This window comes from Drosophila busckii, chromosome X (genome assembly GCF_011750605.1).
Source record: "Drosophila busckii strain San Diego stock center, stock number 13000-0081.31 chromosome X, ASM1175060v1, whole genome shotgun sequence".
NCBI lineage: Eukaryota > Metazoa > Arthropoda > Insecta > Diptera > Drosophilidae > Drosophila > Drosophila busckii.
Genome location: NC_046608.1, coordinates 18,140,115 through 18,157,117, shown reverse-complemented (window position 1 = coordinate 18,157,117; position 17,003 = coordinate 18,140,115). Strand labels below are relative to the sequence as shown.

At 44.3% G+C, this 17,003-nt stretch overlaps 6 protein-coding genes across 6 annotated transcripts; 4 read left to right on the top strand and 2 right to left on the bottom strand.

The window, feature by feature from the left end:
- Positions 1 to 436: 436 nt before the first annotated feature.
- On the top strand, positions 437 to 3,399 carry LOC108607202 (mediator of RNA polymerase II transcription subunit 15). The gene is made up of 2 exons (XM_017997865.2): positions 437 to 809; positions 2,285 to 3,399. Exons 1-2 carry the CDS (start codon positions 653 to 655, stop codon positions 3,289 to 3,291), a joined length of 1,164 nt encoding a protein of 387 aa, XP_017853354.1. The 5' UTR covers positions 437 to 652; the 3' UTR covers positions 3,292 to 3,399.
- Positions 3,400 to 3,515: 116 nt separating this feature from the next.
- On the top strand, positions 3,516 to 5,035 carry LOC108607203 (FAD synthase). The gene is made up of 3 exons (XM_017997867.2): positions 3,516 to 3,646; positions 3,806 to 4,382; positions 4,449 to 5,035. The coding sequence occupies exons 2-3, from the start codon at positions 3,885 to 3,887 to the stop codon at positions 4,719 to 4,721; spliced, it is 771 nt and encodes a 256-aa protein (XP_017853356.1). The 5' UTR covers positions 3,516 to 3,646; positions 3,806 to 3,884; the 3' UTR covers positions 4,722 to 5,035.
- Positions 5,036 to 5,702: 667 nt separating this feature from the next.
- Positions 5,703 to 7,419, bottom strand: LOC108604986 (asparagine synthetase domain-containing protein CG17486). Its single transcript, XM_017994556.1, has 2 exons — positions 7,052 to 7,419; positions 5,703 to 6,993 (listed from the first exon to the last, which is right to left on the bottom strand). Exons 1-2 carry the CDS (start codon positions 7,417 to 7,419, stop codon positions 5,703 to 5,705), a joined length of 1,659 nt encoding a protein of 552 aa, XP_017850045.1.
- Positions 7,420 to 7,836: 417 nt separating this feature from the next.
- Positions 7,837 to 10,175, top strand: LOC108605566 (atypical kinase COQ8B, mitochondrial). The gene is made up of 2 exons (XM_017995333.2): positions 7,837 to 8,614; positions 8,671 to 10,175. Exons 1-2 carry the CDS (start codon positions 7,969 to 7,971, stop codon positions 10,056 to 10,058), a joined length of 2,034 nt encoding a protein of 677 aa, XP_017850822.1. The 5' UTR covers positions 7,837 to 7,968; the 3' UTR covers positions 10,059 to 10,175.
- A 527-nt stretch (positions 10,176 to 10,702) lies between these two features.
- On the top strand, positions 10,703 to 11,972 carry LOC108605869 (S-adenosylmethionine decarboxylase proenzyme). Its single transcript, XM_017995682.2, has one exon. It carries the CDS (start codon positions 10,808 to 10,810, stop codon positions 11,858 to 11,860), a length of 1,053 nt encoding a protein of 350 aa, XP_017851171.1. The 5' UTR covers positions 10,703 to 10,807; the 3' UTR covers positions 11,861 to 11,972.
- Positions 11,973 to 12,534: 562 nt separating this feature from the next.
- Positions 12,535 to 15,380, bottom strand: LOC108604985 (ATP-dependent DNA helicase DDX11). The gene is made up of 3 exons (XM_017994555.1): positions 13,665 to 15,380; positions 13,400 to 13,597; positions 12,535 to 13,337 (listed from the first exon to the last, which is right to left on the bottom strand). Exons 1-3 carry the CDS (start codon positions 15,378 to 15,380, stop codon positions 12,711 to 12,713), a joined length of 2,541 nt encoding a protein of 846 aa, XP_017850044.1. The 3' UTR covers positions 12,535 to 12,710.
- Between the last annotated feature and the right edge of the window lie 1,623 nt (positions 15,381 to 17,003).

Below are 17,003 nucleotides of genomic sequence, written 5' to 3'. Positions count from 1 at the left end.
TGCTAATTTATTTTATATATGTTTATTTGTTATTTAGTGTTGGTGAAACTTGTTGCTGTGCTTTCAAAGCTTATTTAATTTGGCGGCGTCGCACACTCATGCAGCCGGCGCTATAAATTTAAATTATGTGTGTATGTGTGTGTGTGTGCGTGTTTGAGTTTGCGTGCCATATAAATTATGCAGCAAGTTGACACCATTTAGCTGTGCATGCAACAAATGCCGCCTCGAAAGCTTTTGTATGCACAGACACACACACACACACAGACAAGCTCACGAAGCTTATTTTAATCATTAACGCGCTGCAGCTGTTGTTGGAACATTTGCTGCATTGGTTGTTGATTCTTGTTGCAGCAGCAGCAACAGCAACAGCAACAGCAGCAGCAAAGCCCCGCCGACGGCATTGTTTACGTTGCAGCTTTTACGCTCAGACAGTTTTTGCGGGTTTTAGTTTTCTCTGCGCTTTCGTTGCGACAAGTTGTTGCTTGCTCGCCCCGCCCGCCCCTCGCGCGTGTCATTGAATTAAAATTTTGATTTGTAATTGGCAAGAATTTGCAGCGCGCCTTTTTTGTTTTGTTTTTGTTGCTTTATGCGTGTTGCTGTGTTTGGTGTAACGGTAAATTGGTGTGATCATTAGTGTTGTAAAACGTTAGCAATGGCGCATCGCAAGGACGATCCCGTTTTCAATGTAAAATTCGTGCAATTGGTGGAGCAACAGCCTTGCCTATGGAACTACACACATCCGGGCTATAGCAAGAAGGAGGAAGTGATACGAGCCTGGCAAGATGTCGCCAATGATATGAAGGACACGGGTAAACAATAACAAACGAAAACGAATAACAAACTAAATTCAATTTCAGTCTCAGTCTGGCTGCAATTCTTAATTTCATTTTTGTTGTAGATTTCCATTTTCGTTTTTTTTTTTTTTGCTAGCGCTTGCATATGCTCGTTTGTATGTGTGTGTGTGTGTGCAAATGCAATTGCGTGCTCATTTGTTGCTCATGTGTGTGTGTGTGTGTGTGTGTGTCTATGATGCAAGCTTTTCTTTCATAGTATGTGTGAAATTCAATGTAATCGCAATTTGTAAACATTGCCGACTCGCTTGCACTCGCTGCAAGCTTTATAACTGCGTATAGATACATGCACAAAATTGCAGCTGCATGTATGTGTGTGTGTGTAGGTGTGTCACTGTGTCACACACAGCAACAAGCAGCAGCAGCAGCTCGTCGTCGTCGTCGGCAGCGTTTGCATGCAATTAGTTTTTTCGTAGTTGTTGTTGCTACTTTTATTTTTTACTGCTGCTGCTGCTGCTGGTGGCTGCTGCTGCTTTTGGCATGCAATTAAAAATTTTAGCGCAATTGCAGCGCCAATGCAAATACTCTATGATCAGCAACTTGTAGCGTTTTACAGCACTGTAGGCGGCATAAGCTTGACGCGGCTCCAACTTATTGCCAAGCAGCATTTTCTTTTGCGTCATTCGCAATTTGCGTCATCAGTTGCTCTCCCGGGCTACAGGGATTTCATTGGAATATATACTATATACTGCTCTCTCGCTCTCTCTCTATTGTGGCGCTTTACAACACTGCGCGTGCTGCATTTTTCAATTTGCGTCATTCAATTTGCGTCATCAACCACAACTTTATTGCAATTGCTCTCCAGAGCGCAGCAGGGATGCAACTAGTATAGATACTAAATAAAGAAAAAGACAAGTAGCTAACGCGCGCTCTCTCTCTGTCTCTCTCTGCGCCACTCTTTGCAAGCAGCAGCAGCTTTTTGACTCAAGGCTTAAACTTGCTTAAACTTGTTGCTCTAATTCGCAGCATAAGCTTAATAGCTATAAAACTAATTGATTTATAATTGTTATGCAGCATAATAATTCATGCACTATTATGCTGCAAGGGCTGCACACTCATTTATAATTATTACAGTCTCTCATTTACTTTTGCGTCAATCAATTTGCGTCATCAACCACATTTTCCTTCAATTGCGCTGCCAAGCGCTGCAGGGATGCACTAGTATACATACTAAATAAAGAGAGACAAGTAGCTCTCTTTGTCTCTCTCTCTCTCTGCGCAACTTTTGCAAGCAGCAGCAGCAGCAGCTTTTTGCCTCAGGCCTCATTCAAGGCTTCAACTTGTTGCACTTATGCAAAAAATAAACTTGCCAGCTTTAAAATCAATTGATTTACATGCTTTATTAACTAATTAGCAACATAATTAATTTGCTATACGCTTTGTTAGGCGCAACTCATAAGCTTTATAATTATATTACCCTCTTTCACTCTCAGTGCGCAACTCTCGTGAGCGTTGGCGCACCATACGCAGCAGCTTTCTGCGCTCCATGAAGCTGGGACGCACACAGACAGGCCGTGGCAAGCGCAAATATTATCTATCCAAGTATCTGCAATTTTTGCTACCCTACACCAAGGCGCGTGCTCATTTGTACAAGCATCAGCAGCAGCAGCAACAGCAGCAACAGTCGCCCCAGCAACAGCCGCAGACGCTTTCTGCGCAAGCTCAGGCCTTGGCGCAACTGCAGGCCAATCCGATTGGTGGTGGTGGGATGGTATTACGCAAATTGAGCAGTGCAACATTTGTGCCCATGAATCGCAGCCTAGGTCAGTTGAGAGTCATACAGCAGCAGCAGCAGACGCATCAGCAACGACAGTCGCAGCAGCAGCAGCAGCCAATACTTGAAGATATATCCAGTGATAGTCAAGACAGTGAAGAAATGCAGCCAAAGCAGCTGCAAACTGAGTGTGTGTGCGTGGATGCAGAAGCTCAGCAGCCGCCGCCACAGGCACCGCCGCCGCCACCACCGCAGCCGCCGCAGCAGCCACCACCGACGCATCAACCGTCGATACGTTGCCGACCCTTGGCTACAATCAAAGCGGAGCAGCCGCAGCCGCTGCCCCAGCCACCACCACAGATTACGCGTGAGCAGCAGCAACAGATACAATCATGCATAACGCTGCCTGCATCCATGAACTGGCATGATTTGGCCGATTGGATACGTCAGAACAACAACAATGTGAGCACCAACAGCATGTGCGCCACCTACACCCCATGGAATCCACCCACAAATCATCTAATGCAGAATCAAGTGTCCAGCACCACGCCCCCATTGCCGCCGACACCAGCATCAATGCAAACCGATGCCAACTTCTTATTTTTGATTAGCCTCCATCCCTATTTGAGCGAGATGACTGGCAAACAAAATCGTCGTTTTCGCCAAAAGGTTGTTCGGCTTATTGACGACATACTCGACAATGTCGATTCCACTACACGGGATTAAATGCAGATGAAGCAAACAAAACATGTAAATAGCTACTAACTAAATAATTTCTTGGTGTATTCTGTTCCGTTAATCTACGCATGGCAAAAAAATACAAAAAAAAATAAATAAAATCGAAAAATGTATGCTCAAGTCTTTTGCGCGCACAAATTCAAATTTGCAGATAACGCTGCTCAACACTGCGCACAGCGTTGCCAGACACCAAAAGCTTACAAATGAGCTAGTTCCGTTTACTACGCACAGCTGTTTTAAGTTTGCGGAAAATTTTTAATTTGACACACAACACAAAAAAAAGAAACACAAAACTTAACATTATTTAGTTAACATAAGCTAGCTAAACATAAAACAAAAGCAAGTAAGTACCACACGTGTGTGAGTGTGTGTGTGTGCGTGTGTTAGTATGTGATGTAATTTATGCAGTTTGCTTGCAATAAATACAACACTTATTATATAAACTGCACAAACGCACATTTGTTAACAATAATTTAACTAAAGTTGTTGCATTTTTGTCAAGCTGAAGCTTTTATGTACAAACGTTGACTCAGCAGCGTGTGTTGGCCTGTGTGTGTGAGCGAGAGAGAGAGAGAGTGAACATGAAACATTGCTGCCTGCAAACCGAAACGCTGACAAATAATAATTTGGATAAACGGAGGATGTCAGCAGAGCCCAATTCAGAATGTGAGCTACAAATAACAACAACAATACGCAAACATATCCAAGAACGTGTGCAAATTGTTTATGAATTCATTGAGAGCACACTGCAGATCTATAAACTGGAAGAGCTCATATTTTGTTTCAATGGCGGCAAGGATTGCACTGTGCTCTTGGATGTGCTCATGCGGTATTTGCAACAACAGAATATAGATAGTCGCAGCATACCCATGTTGTATATAGAATCGCATGATTCCTTTGCGGATATCGATGAGTTTGTTGCCAACTGCGTGCAGCGTTATCAGGTGCAGTTAATCAAGTATCAGCAGCCACTAATGTCAGCGCTGAAGCATATGACTGAGGATATGCCAGAGATTAAGGCTGTCTTCATGGGCTGTCGCAATACGGATCCTTATTGCGATAAAATTAAGCCCATGCAGGTGAGCTCAATGCAGTGATCAACACACGCGCATTCAAGTTTATTCAGCTGTCTCTTCATTCTTTAGCCCACGGATAACGGCTGGCCGGCCATGATGCGTTTGAATCCTTTGCTGGAATGGAGTTATCACGATATTTGGCATTATATTCATATACATAATGTGCCTTATTGCTCGCTTTATGATCGCGGCTACACTTCGATTGGCCATAGGAACAACACTTTGCCCAATCCGCATTTGCTTTTCGATAGCTGCGCGAACAAGGATACGCCGGCTTGCTATAAGCCTGCCTGGGAGTTGGTCGATGCTACGCAGGAGCGTGCTGGGCGCCAGAGCAAATAGTATCGGCTTCAGACTCTGTCCAGGGTCTCCATAGTGCAATTATTTAGTTAGCTAATCTATATTTTCTTTTTCGCTGTGTATATATCTGTCCGCCTTATGTACTTCGTTTATCTAACATATATATATTTTCTGTTAAAATTGCTTTGATTTAATTGCATGTGAGTGCAGCTGTTTGTAAATTGAAACCACAAGCAGCGCACACTCAACTATATAGACATAAGTCGGTCTAAAACTCAAAAATTTCCGCTCTACAGTTTGAAAGCCAATTATAAATTAAAGCAACGCTTTCAAAAACAATTTGTACTTATACATGTTGGGCTTTCTTTTTTTTTTTATATATATAAATGTAAATATGCAATTCAAAAATTATTAGAATTGCCGCTAATTTACAACAGTTGATCAATAGTTAATAGTTTGATAGCAAATCATTATTAAAATGATATAAATTTTGTAATTTAATACAAAGTATTTGCAAATACTATTATGCAATTCAACAACTAACAATTACAATTGAATCAAAAATTGTTTGCAGCTTCTTGCACAATTTGTATTTATAAGTTTTCTAATTTAATTCCAATTATTTACATTATTTTTTATACATATATGAAATTTGAATATGAAATTCAAAAACTATTCAAATTTGCTATAATAAATCAGTAAATCATAAATTAATTGAAAGCTTTTTAAAACAAATGTAGAAACTTTTGTAATTTAATACAAAATATTTAGAGCATAAATAAGTAGGGAATTTAAATATCATATTAAAAGCAAATCATTAATAAGCTACACCTTGCTAGATATTAATTTGTTAATATGGGAAATATGGGAAAAACTATAAAAATAAATTTGCAGTTGATCTTAGTAATTGTTAAAGCTTTAAAAAACAAATTTTGCAGTTCTTTACAAAAGCAATTGCAATTAATTAATTGTTAATATTCAAATAAAATTTACTGTCAAAATGCATAACATACATTTGAAAAGTTAAGTGATTTTTAAATAAGTGGAAATTTCATTCGCCTGCTGCTTTTTGTCCGCAATGCGTGAACCAAATTGTATGGCGCGTTTCTTGAGCTGCACCGCATCACGCAGCCCCAGGCTGTAGCCATAGAGACGTAGCAGCAGCTTATCGCCTACACCCTCGGGCAGCGTGAAGCAGCAACGTTGAGCGGGCGCCAGCGATCGCACAAAGTGCACCAAGTGCTCCTCTATGAAAGGTGCACGCGCCGTTTTGCCACAATCGGCAATAACACGATCATCACGCGCTAGATTACGCGCTGGTATACGCTGCCAATCATGCTCCAGCTCCGCCAGCAGCTGCTCGGCACCGCCACGTCGCCAAGCTTTGCGATGACGCACATAGCCGCCAAAGAGTTCATCAGCGCCGCTGCCAAGCAAAGCGACGCGTGCATGAGATTGCGGCGCAGCAGCAGCAAACCAAAAGGCAGCGCCCAATGATTCATCCAGCACCGTTTGCAGCGGATAAATAAGCTGACATATGTGCTGCTTTAGCTGCTGCTGCAGCTCCTCGCGACTTACATTCACTTCTAGCAGCTGCCAGCAGCGCTCTGGACAAATTCTGTGCAGTTCCTGCAAAGTTTGCTGCGCACTCAGACGATCCGGCACCTGCCAGCTCTGCTGCGCCACATCGCCCACACGCTCAAATGCCACATTGATGAGCTCAATGGGCTGCGCCGCAGGCACAAAACGATGCGCCAGCAGCGCCAAAATGCTGCAGTCAATGCCGCCAGAGTAAAGTATAGACAGCTTGGCATGCTCACAATGCCGCTGCTGCTGGCAATGGCGACAGACTGGCGCTGTTTGCAGCACACGCTCGCGCACTGAAGCCAGCAGCAGCTTATGCAGCTTTGCTAGTGTTGCTGCCACTGCAGGCTCAAGCAGCAGCTGCTCCAGCTGCAGTCCGCCCCCACACAGCTCATAAAAGTCATAGTCGTGCTTGGTTTGCTCTATTTGCTGCAGCCAACTGGGTGCTATAGGCTGCTCCAGCTGCATGCACCACTGCATAGCTTCGTTGAGCAGCTGCAGCTGCGTTTGCTGCGTTTCCAGCAGCTGCTGCCAAGGGTATAAGCTGCATTTGTGCAGCTCTTTTAAGCTTAGCTTATATAAACCCAGCGGCGGCAGCTCCAGCACTTTGCTCTGCTGTCCCGCCACGAAGTACGAGCTGCTCATTAGCTTCAGCGTCTGTTGCTGCCGCTCTATGATTAGCGAATTTCTGCCCAGTGCATCGCGACAAAAGTATAATAGCTGCTCTTGCCTACAAAACAAACATGAGACTTTAATTGACTTGCTCTCTCTTTCGCACCCACACTTACCTATTGTATAGAATTAAGCAGTAAGGTCCCTCTAATCCTCTAAGCAATGCCAGCATTGCTTCATCGTCTGCACATAGCAGTAACTGTTGCAACAACCAAGCGCTATCCGCCTGCTCCTTCGGCTTAGACTCATTCAAGTTGTACAAATCGCCATTGAAGAGCAGCACCAACTGTTGCTCTGCTATGGGCTGAGGCTGTGCTGCGGCGCCTTGTTGCCACAGCACATGTCCCGCCAGCAGCACATTGTCAATTAACAGCTGTTGCTGTACATCGGGTCCACGATTTTGCAATAAAGTTTGCAGTGCACTGTGTAAATGACAAGAAACTTCTTCAGTTGCTGCGCCAATGGCACAAAAAATGCCGCACATTGTTTTTCAGTGTTGGCAATGCAGACATTTTAACGACAGAACTAGCCAAATATAACTTTTTTCTATCGATAACAAGTTACAATTTGAATTTGCGCTGCTAGCAGTCAGCTGCTAGCTAAATCTAGCTATTTTTCGATAGCCACAACTGGCAGTTGCAATTTAAATTTGCGCTGCTAATTATTTTATTTTTTCTAGAAGCATAATTAAAACATTTAAATTATGTGCTTAATAATTAGTGCAGTAAATGAAAAAACGATTGTTGCCAACTGTTTGCTGTGCGGCGTTGCCAACCGGCTTACAGATTACTTGCCGATTGAAACAGCTGTTTTGAATTTCGCAACAAATTTGTGCGTGTTTTTATTTAATTTTTTCGTCTTTTAAATGTTTACGTAACGGTTTACAGTTTCGACGAGCGTCAAGCATCAAATGCATATGTAGACAACAAGCGAGTGCAGGTTGACACGGAAAAGCAAAAAATACCATAGAGAGGGCCGGCGCAGAAATATTAAAAACAACATATCCAACCCACGCAAACTGGTCAAACGTGTGATGATGGCACGCTCGGCGCAAGATGTGCTCGGCGTGCTGCGGGGTCTGCAAATAGTTGCGGAGGCGTGCGGACGCGAGCATCTGGCGCTGACTAAGCATCTATGGAGCAACTCAAGTGTGCGCGAACTGCTTACAGAGAATGTGAATCAAACGGCGCAAGCAGTACGCAACGCACAGCCCAGCGAGGAGCTAAAGAAACTACAAGAGCTGCTGCAGGAAACAGGCGAACGTAGCTACGTCGTAGCCAAAGGAATTTGTCAGCTGCTCGAAACGAAATTTCCACGTGAATTAAGCATAATGCAGGCAGCCACATCAGGCCAAGCAACTGGCGCAACTGGAGCAGCAGCTATGACGCCGTCAGGTGTAAGCGCTGCGCGTGCGCAGCTGGAGGCAGCAGATGCAGCCAACTTGGATATATCCTCGATAACGCTGCAAGAGTTTGAGGAAATACTGTCCAAGCGCAATAAGAATCGCAATGTAAGTCTACGCACAGCCCATACCAAAAGCAGTGAAGTGCAGCTGGATCAGGCGCCGGAGCAGAAGTTCTCCGAGGGCATTATGGCCAAGGATACGCAGTATGTGGATGATGTAATGCGCTTTGTGGCAGGTGGCAGCACAAAAGCAACAACAACAGCAACACCTAAAGGTAGAAACAAATGGCTGCAGCTAGAGTAAAATAATAATAAAAATAATTATTTATAGCTGCTGCTGCTGCTGCTGCTGCTGCTCCGGACGTTGAGAGCAAACCCGCTGTGCAGGAGCTGAGCAAGGTGGCCAAACAACGTCGCGTGCCTTCGTCACGTTTGGGACGCATGGCCAGCTTTGGTGGTCTCTTTGCTGGCCTGGGCATTGGCACCATCAACGAGCTAACCAAAGGCGCTTTGGGTCTGGGCGGCGCCACCAATATGCGCGAGGCTTTTCTTAGTCCTGCCAATGCGGAACGCATTGTCGATACGTTATGCAAAGTGCGCGGCGCAGCGCTCAAGATTGGCCAGATACTTAGCATACAAGACTCGAATGTAGTGTCGCCACAGCTGGCCAAAGCTTTCGAGCGTGTGCGTCAGGCTGCCGACTATATGCCCGACTGGCAGGTGGAGCGTGTGATGAACACACAACTGGGACCGGATTGGCGTCAGGGCTTGCAGTCATTTGATGACAAACCCTTTGCCGCTGCATCCATTGGACAAGTGCATCGTGCCACGCTGCTGAATGGCATGGATGTGGCCATTAAAATACAATATCCTGGTGTAGCTCAAAGCATTGAGAGCGACATCGATAATCTGGTCGGCATGCTCAAAGTATGGGATGTCTTTCCCCAAGGCTTCTTCATTGACAATGTGGTGCGTGTAGCGAAGCGCGAGCTGCAGTGGGAGGTGGACTATGCACGCGAGGCGGAATATACGGAAAAGTTTCGCGAAATGATTGCACCCTATCCAGAGTATTATGTGCCCAAAGTGGTGCGTGAGTTTACCACCTCGAGCGTGCTCACCACCGAATTTGTGCCTGGCGTGCCGCTGGACAAATGCTTTGAGCTTAGCTACGAGCATCGTCAGCATATTGCCGCTTCGGTATTGAAGCTTTGCCTGCGCGAGCTTTTCGAGATCGAGTGCATGCAAACGGATCCCAATTGGAGCAATTTCCTCTACGATGCGCCCAGTCGCCGGCTCATGCTCATTGACTTTGGCTCCACGCGTTTCTACAAACACGAGTTCATACGCAACTATCGCCAGGTCATCATTAGCGCTGCTGAGAACAATCGCCAGGGCGTGCTGGACATGTCCCGGCAAATGGGTTTCCTCACCGGCTATGAGAGCAAACATATGGAGCAGGCTCATGTTGATGCTGTCATGATTCTTGGCGAGATCTTTCGCTACAACGGCGACTTTGATTTCGGCAAACAGAATACAACGGAGCGTCTCGCCGCCTTGGTGCCCACCATGGTCGCCCAGCGCTTGTGCCCACCGCCTGAGGAGATCTACTCCATACATCGCAAGCTGTCGGGCATCTTCTTGCTCTGCGCGCGGCTCAATGTCCGCATGAATTGCATGCCCTTCTATCAGGACATCATTCTCAACAAGTTCAAGGATTAAAATTGTTAGTTACATTTCCAACTGTTCCTTCCACCCGCCCAAACTTGTTAACCGCTTGGATCAAGTGCTCTTAATTTGTTTACTAAACAGTTTATAATAATATAGAGAATCTTTTTAGAAGAACTGTTTTTTTTTTTAATGAAAAATAATAAAAAATACTTTAATCTGAATTTCCATAATCAATAGGCAATTATATAAGTTAATTATAATATATTATATACTCGTAATCTTTACAAATCAAACATTACCGGGTTAGAACTTAAAGGTGTCAAGGCAATACTATCGATAATCGACGGATTAATCGATTAAATGTGGAAAAAGTTAAGACATAAATTTTTTTATAATTATTAATTTTAAATTTTTAAATGAATTAATTATTAAATCCTTGTTCTATTTTTATACAAGTTAAGCTAAAAATAATATTATATTTATATTAATTGTAGCTGTCGAATTCTTGGGTGCAAATCATATATGTCCACCTATGTGTGTATATATATGCATTAATATTAATTATTAGTTATAACTGTTTAGCAAACTTAAACGATGCTAAACCATCGATAAGCTTATCGTTCAGCCCCCACAAGCCGCGTAATGTTATCGCTCCCTCTATTCTTTTGCTTCTTTTGCTCTCTTTAGCCCGCTTTGTTTTGCTTTTGTGCTTTTTTATTTTTTTATATTACGTTTTGCAGTCAAAACGGTTAGACGTTCTTTCTGGTCTGGTCCGTATCAATCTAATCTCGCTGATAAGCATGGCGGAGGAGGAGAACGATGTCTACTTTTTCGAAGGTGTTGAGAAACTATTGGAAGTGTGGTTTGCCGAAAGTTCAACCGGAACCGGTGACCTGCGCAACATAAGCCGTTCAGATTGGGAGAACCTGCTGGGCCACGTGAAATGCGAGATAATAAGCTTTAAAAAAAACGACCTCATCGATGCCTTCCTGCTGAGCGAGAGCAGCATGTTCGTCTCCCGTCGGAGATGGATATTGAAAACATGTGGCACGACGACGCCATTGAAGTGCCTCGATCAGCTATTGAAGCTGGCAGCAGAGCAGGGATATACCGTTATAACCGATATATTTTACTCCCGCAAGAACTTTACCAAGCCGGAAGTTCAAAACGCACCGCATCGTGGCTTCTACGAAGAAGTGCATTATCTAGATACTTTATTCCCGGAGGGTCGATCGTATTGTCTCGGTTCCATTAATCAGGAATGCTGGTATCTATATACATTTAGCAAACCCGAAGTAAAAGCCTTATCTGATGTTATAGTTGAGGAAGCGATTGTTAAGGATAGTGCCGAGCCAGATCAAACTATCGAAATACTTATGCAAAATCTAGATACGGAAATTATGGATTGCTTTAGCAAAACTAAATACACCACCGGCCAAGAGGCAACCATAGCGACGGGTATAGAACAAATATTGCCCGATATGCTCATCGATGACTTCTTGTTTGATCCATGTGGCTATTCCATGAATGGCATCAACGAGCGTGGCGAATACATGACCATACATATAACGCCTGAAGAAAAATTCAGCTACGTCAGTTTCGAAAGCAATGTCGCTCTTGATAACTATACGAAACTTATCAATCAGGTTATCAAAACATTTAAACCCGGCAAATTCATTGTCACCATATTCGCTAATAAATCATCGCTCGCCTATGAGACGATGAAGGAACTAGAAATCAAATATTCAACATTATCCAATTGGCAACGCAATGATATGCAATGCTGCAATTTCCCGTTATACAATCTATTGTTTGCACAATACTCAAGAAAGTTGGATAGTAGTTCTACATAACAAATGCCACGCCCATCAACGCGCAAACTTCCATACAAAAACATCCAAAGCTAGAATTTTTTGTTATTCAAATTTTTAAAGTTGTTAAATACAGAATCAGTTAACCAATTCAAACAAAGTGTAGTTTTTCTTAAATGGGTGCAGACTGGTATCTGGATGGACTTTCCAGGCTATCAACAAATACAACAACAATAATATCAACAATATGTTGAATCAATTTTCTACAATTGGAATCGAACTTTTGTATGCAAAATTAATTTATTTAAATTAATTTCTATTCTAAAACTAGTTACTAAAAAATTTGTATATTTTAGAAAAACAAAAATAGGGTAGATAAAATCTCAAGGTACTGGGTCTTAGTTCTAATTAGAACGATATTCGAGCTACATAAAATCTCAATAAAAGGAACATTTTGGGAAACGTTAAAAGATATTCATAAACTTAAATTAAAGAAATACATAATTTGAAGGCATACAAAATTAATTAATTCTAGTATACAAAAATACAAAATATAATACAAATATTCAATTCTAATTCGAAAAGAATTAAGCAATAAGCAAAAATATTCGAATTAGCTGAGCAAATAATTAAGTTGAGGCATTTGAAATTAAAAATAAATTCGTTTTGAGTCTTAAATTACAAAATAATAGTGCTGGTTAACAAAAATGTTTGAAAATATATGAACAAACAAAATACTTAAGAATTCAGATTTAAAAAAAATATACAATTCGATAAACTTAAATTGAAGGAATACAAGGTACAGCGAATTTGGTTGGCAACTAATTAGAGCTACAAAATACTTGAAGGAACATAAACTTTTAACATTTAGAAATTAAACATTACGAGTTTGTTAAGTTTGTTTTGACTTGAAAAAACGCACTGTGCTTGCTTGGACGTTGCCAAATCCGCCGCTGGCTACGACTAACTGATGCGCTATCCAGGCGGGCAGCTTCTGCTGAATCTTGGCGCTGGCATAGCGCTCATCCAGCAAATAGACGCAGGCATAATCTCTTATATGACGCACCGAGCGTCCAATGCATTGATTCACTGCCTTCATGCAAAGATTCTCATAATACTCGGAGCCAGCGCCGGCAGCCAAAGTGGCATCCAAATGGCGCATGCGCTCCTGCAGCTCTGGAGAATTGCGATTGGGATAGGGCAGACCAACAACAATGACGCCACGTCCCAAATTATCAGCAAAGTTGAGGCCTTCGCTAAGTTTGCCGCCTACGACGCTCAAGAGCAAAGCGCCACTGGAGTCCTGAATGGCGTCAGCATATTGCTGCAGCAGCTGCTCCACAGCTTGACCAGCTGACTCGCGAAAAATGCGTTTACGCTGAGCAATGCGCGCCAGCACGCCGCTGCGCTCCAGTTGAGCATAAACAGTGTCCAGATAGCCATAGGAGGGCAGAAAGCAAACAACGCCAGCGGGCAGCACGTTGCAAAGATTCTGCAGCAACATGGACAGCTCCTGCAGCTGCAAGTAGACTAAAATTAATTATATGAGCTGGAGCTGGAGCTGCAGCTGGCGGCGCTTACCATAGCGGGCGTAGCACGTTGCGCGTAGTTAAAGCAAAGCGACGCGCCTGTGGGACCAGTGGGCACAACAAATGGCAGCACTGCATCCGCTGGCACTACATGGCTATAGAAGCGTTGCACAATGCGCTCAGGACACGCTTGGAATAGCTGAGCTGTGAGCTCTTGCGTGGGCTGCATGGTGCCGCCAGCTATGATGAGCTGGTAAGGATTAGGAGTGAAAATTGTTTAAAAAGTAGATGGAATTGAAGTTGGTCTTGCTACTTACAGCACGCGCTTGGCTAAGTATATCAGCGAAATGCTCGGCAGGATTAAGCAGCAGATACTTGAAGCTGCCAGCTGCAGGTTGCAACAAGACGCGTCCATCAGCAGCGGCGCTGGTGAGCGTGCTCAGAAATGCAAGCAGCGGGCGCAAAGGTGAAGGCAACAAAGGCTGCCGCACTGCAGGCGGCGGCGCTGCTTGCTGCTCTGTCTCCAGCTTGCGCTTCTTTGTGTGTTCGAGACGCTGCTGATGCTGCGTGGCCAAACGTTGCAGCAGCGTTAGCGGCGGCGCACGATTCTCGCTTGGCTGTGGCTCCGATTGCAGCTGCTTGGCATATCCTTGCAGCTTCTGAGCAAAGCGTGTGCGCTCACAGAATTGCAGCAATGCAACCAAATCGATATTGAAGAAATCTCCTTCAGCTGTTAGCTCATAAGTGCGCAGCAGTCGCGACGCTTGCGAGGATTCCAGCAGCTGCAGCAGACGCCGCACTACAAACAGCAGTTGATTGAGGCGCAGCAAATTTGCGCTGCTTAGACGCTGCACATAGCGCTGCTTGTAGCCGCTGAGCTGCTCACGCGCCAGCTGCAGTTGCTCCACGTTCAGCTCGGCGCTATGCAGCTGCGCAATTGTGTCCAGCAGATTGTGTGCCTCATCTATGATTATAACAGCGCCGCTTAGCTGCAGTCCCAGCTGCTCGCGTGCCGAACGCTGCAGCAGCAGCGCATAGGGCAGCAGCACAAGCTGCGCCTGCGGCTGCGCTTGCCGCGAAGCGTAATAAGCGCAGCCGCCACAGCTTGCGCCCTCTTGTGCCAGCTCCTCAATGTCCAGCGGCTCACAGAGCAGCGCATCTTGCAGCTGCTGCAGTGGCACGCTGGACTTGAAGCTACAGCGGCTTAGCTTCAACGCTGTAGCGGCAAGACGCGGCTTCTTGTTGGGCTGCGCCGGCGCTGCCTTAGCACGCGCCATATCCAAGCAGCGTTCATTCATTAGCGCTACGCTGTTTAGTCGACGCACTTGCGCATTCACGCACAGCTGCTGGCGTGAGCCGAGGCAGACGCAGCGCACATTTTTGCCATGCGGCGTCTTGCGCAGTTCGCTGACAATTTGCGTTAGCTGCGAATGCGTGCGACTGCAATAAAAAATTTGCACATCCCGAAAGCGTTCCGGCTGCTGCTGCTCAAGCTCAGTTTGCGCCTGCTGCTCCTCGTCGTCGTCGTCGTCGTCTGAGTCCAGCTCAGGCGTTGCTTCCTCTGCTATGTGCTCAGTCAGCAGCTGCTGCGCTTTGCGCGCTGCTCTGCGCTGCGTTTTTCTTCGCTCACGCATTTGCTGCAGCTGCTGCTCTTTTTCCTGCAGCAAGCTGCGTAGTCGCTGCAGCTGCTGCAGCTCCTGTCGCTGACTTTGCGTTTCACTTTGCGCCGTTATCCAATCCGTCGCCTGCGCACTTTCGCGCTCCAGCAGCTCCAACTCCGCCTGCACTTGTTCAATGCGCTGCATTAGCTCCGCTCTGACCAGCTGCTCATGCTGCTGCAGCCAAGTCAGAGCGCCACAAGTTAGCGTCAATGACTTACCCGTGCCTGTGGGACTTTCAAAGATGCCAATTTGCTTGCGCTCCAGCACCAGAAAGAGTTCCTGCATTAATTGCGCTTGTATTTCATATGGCGTATAGGGAAAGCCAAAGTCCTGCGCAGTTGGCGCTGGCAGCGCTTTGCGTGGCGAAAACATAGCGCGCCAAATAATTAATTAATTGCTTACATTCAAAATTGAACTTAACTTGTTGCGCCAGCAGCATAAATATAAAGCAACGCTTGAATGACAGTGTGTTGTTTAAGTTTGCAAGTATCATCCAGCACAATGAATCGAACGACAGCTGTTGGCGCCAATTCAAATTTTAGCGCTTGCAGCTATCATCCACCAACGATTTAGCGCTTGGCGCCAGCTCAAATTTAAAAGTTTGCAAGTATCATCCAACATACTAAAGCGAACGACTTTGCTGTTGGCGCCAATTCAAATTTTAGTTTCGCAGCTGCTGGCAAGCGGTTCAGTCACGCTTAGTAGGAGTAATAAGCGGCTCTGCTGGTTCAAATTTTATGGCTGCCCAACTAAAGTTAAGCTTTTGGCAACACTGCAAGCCCGCTTAAATTTAAAACTTGTCTTACAAATTGCGTAAACCACTAAAATAGCGCTGTGAATAAGCCAATCAGCATATCAATCATTCGCAACGTCGTAGTATAAGCAAAACAAAAAAAAAAACCGAAGCCATGAGTAATAAACAAGGCTCTCCGTTATGTAAATAAGAACGTAAAATATTTTAAATACTTGTAGCTGCTTAAATTTATAACTTTTGTATTGTATTTTTTTTTGTTTTGTGTTAGCTGCACTGCTTGCTCAGTAATGCCAAACATTGATTGATTGCCAATTAGTCATGTGCAGTATTAAATCGTTTCTAAATGCTAAATCTTTTAAGGCTCCGGTCGTTTGATATGCGTCAGCGCAGACTCCCAACTGAGCAGCGCGCACGCTGTTGACTCGCCTTAGAATAATAATAATAATATTAATGACAAAATGGCGCTGTATTATTATTGTTCAACGAAATTCAATTTTGAGCTTATAGTACAGCCAACATTTGTTGCGTGGGCGCACAGTGGCACAATTAGCCAGATAGAGAGAGATATACGCCATAAACATAAACATAAATGCAAAACATAAATAAATGCATAAGCACACAACACAGCGAGATAAATATGCGCACCACCATTACTCATACGCAATGTTGGCCAGGCTGACCTTAAGCCACTGCAACGGGCCAAAATGCAGCAGCATAGGCTGCTGCACCTTGATTGAATGCTTGACTCAACCAGCCAGCCAGCAGCCAACAAACTGACAATGATTGACGGCCAAACACAATGCGCTGTGCAAAAAATTTTTATGTTTGTGTCACAACTAAAATTAAGAAAGTGCAGCAACGCCACCGCCCCACCCACCCGCACCACCTGCTGCAACACCTTGGGGCAACAATCAGAGTGCCGCCTGCTAAACGTTCCGCGTGCTGTTGGCCGTCACATCCCATTTGTTGCGCCAAATGTTGCAACGCTTCAGCTGCTGTGCCCATCGCTTTGGCTTATAATTGAGTTAAATATACATTGGATGCTATCATAGTTATAGTTAAAGATAGCTATTGTCATAAACTGTGTGCGCCAAGATGTGTGCAGTAATTAGCGCTGACTATGCAATTTAATTTAAGTACTAGAATTGAATTTGTTCGAGAAAAACATATAAATATGATAAATATGACAAGTAATTTATAAAAATAACAAAAATAATCAATACTTAAAAATTGATTTAATA

What these genes read in the sequence shown, in the direction of transcription:
- LOC108604986 (XM_017994556.1), bottom strand. Translation starts at nt 7,419, where the DNA reads ATGTGCGGCATTTTTTGTGCCATTGGCGCAGCAACTGAAGAAGTTTCT. An exon ending in TGCTTAATTCTATACAATAG is followed by an intron (nt 6,994 to 7,051) that starts GTAAGTGTGGGT and finishes TTTGTTTTGTAG; the next exon opens with GCAAGAGCAGCTATTATACT.
- LOC108607202 (XM_017997865.2), top strand. Translation starts at nt 653, where the DNA reads ATGGCGCATCGCAAGGACGATCCCGTTTTCAATGTAAAATTCGTGCAA. An exon ending in CAATGATATGAAGGACACGG is followed by an intron (nt 810 to 2,284) that starts GTAAACAATAAC and finishes TTTCACTCTCAG; the next exon opens with TGCGCAACTCTCGTGAGCGT.
- LOC108605566 (XM_017995333.2), top strand. Translation starts at nt 7,969, where the DNA reads ATGATGGCACGCTCGGCGCAAGATGTGCTCGGCGTGCTGCGGGGTCTG. An exon ending in AACAACAGCAACACCTAAAG is followed by an intron (nt 8,615 to 8,670) that starts GTAGAAACAAAT and finishes AATTATTTATAG; the next exon opens with CTGCTGCTGCTGCTGCTGCT.
- LOC108604985 (XM_017994555.1), bottom strand. Translation starts at nt 15,380, where the DNA reads ATGTTTTCGCCACGCAAAGCGCTGCCAGCGCCAACTGCGCAGGACTTT. An exon ending in TACTTAGCCAAGCGCGTGCT is followed by an intron (nt 13,598 to 13,664) that starts GTAAGTAGCAAG and finishes AATCCTTACCAG; the next exon opens with CTCATCATAGCTGGCGGCAC. An exon ending in AACGTGCTACGCCCGCTATG is followed by an intron (nt 13,338 to 13,399) that starts GTAAGCGCCGCC and finishes GTCTACTTGCAG; the next exon opens with CTGCAGGAGCTGTCCATGTT.
- LOC108605869 (XM_017995682.2), top strand. Translation starts at nt 10,808, where the DNA reads ATGGCGGAGGAGGAGAACGATGTCTACTTTTTCGAAGGTGTTGAGAAA.
- LOC108607203 (XM_017997867.2), top strand. Translation starts at nt 3,885, where the DNA reads ATGAAACATTGCTGCCTGCAAACCGAAACGCTGACAAATAATAATTTG. An exon ending in ATAAAATTAAGCCCATGCAG is followed by an intron (nt 4,383 to 4,448) that starts GTGAGCTCAATG and finishes TTCATTCTTTAG; the next exon opens with CCCACGGATAACGGCTGGCC.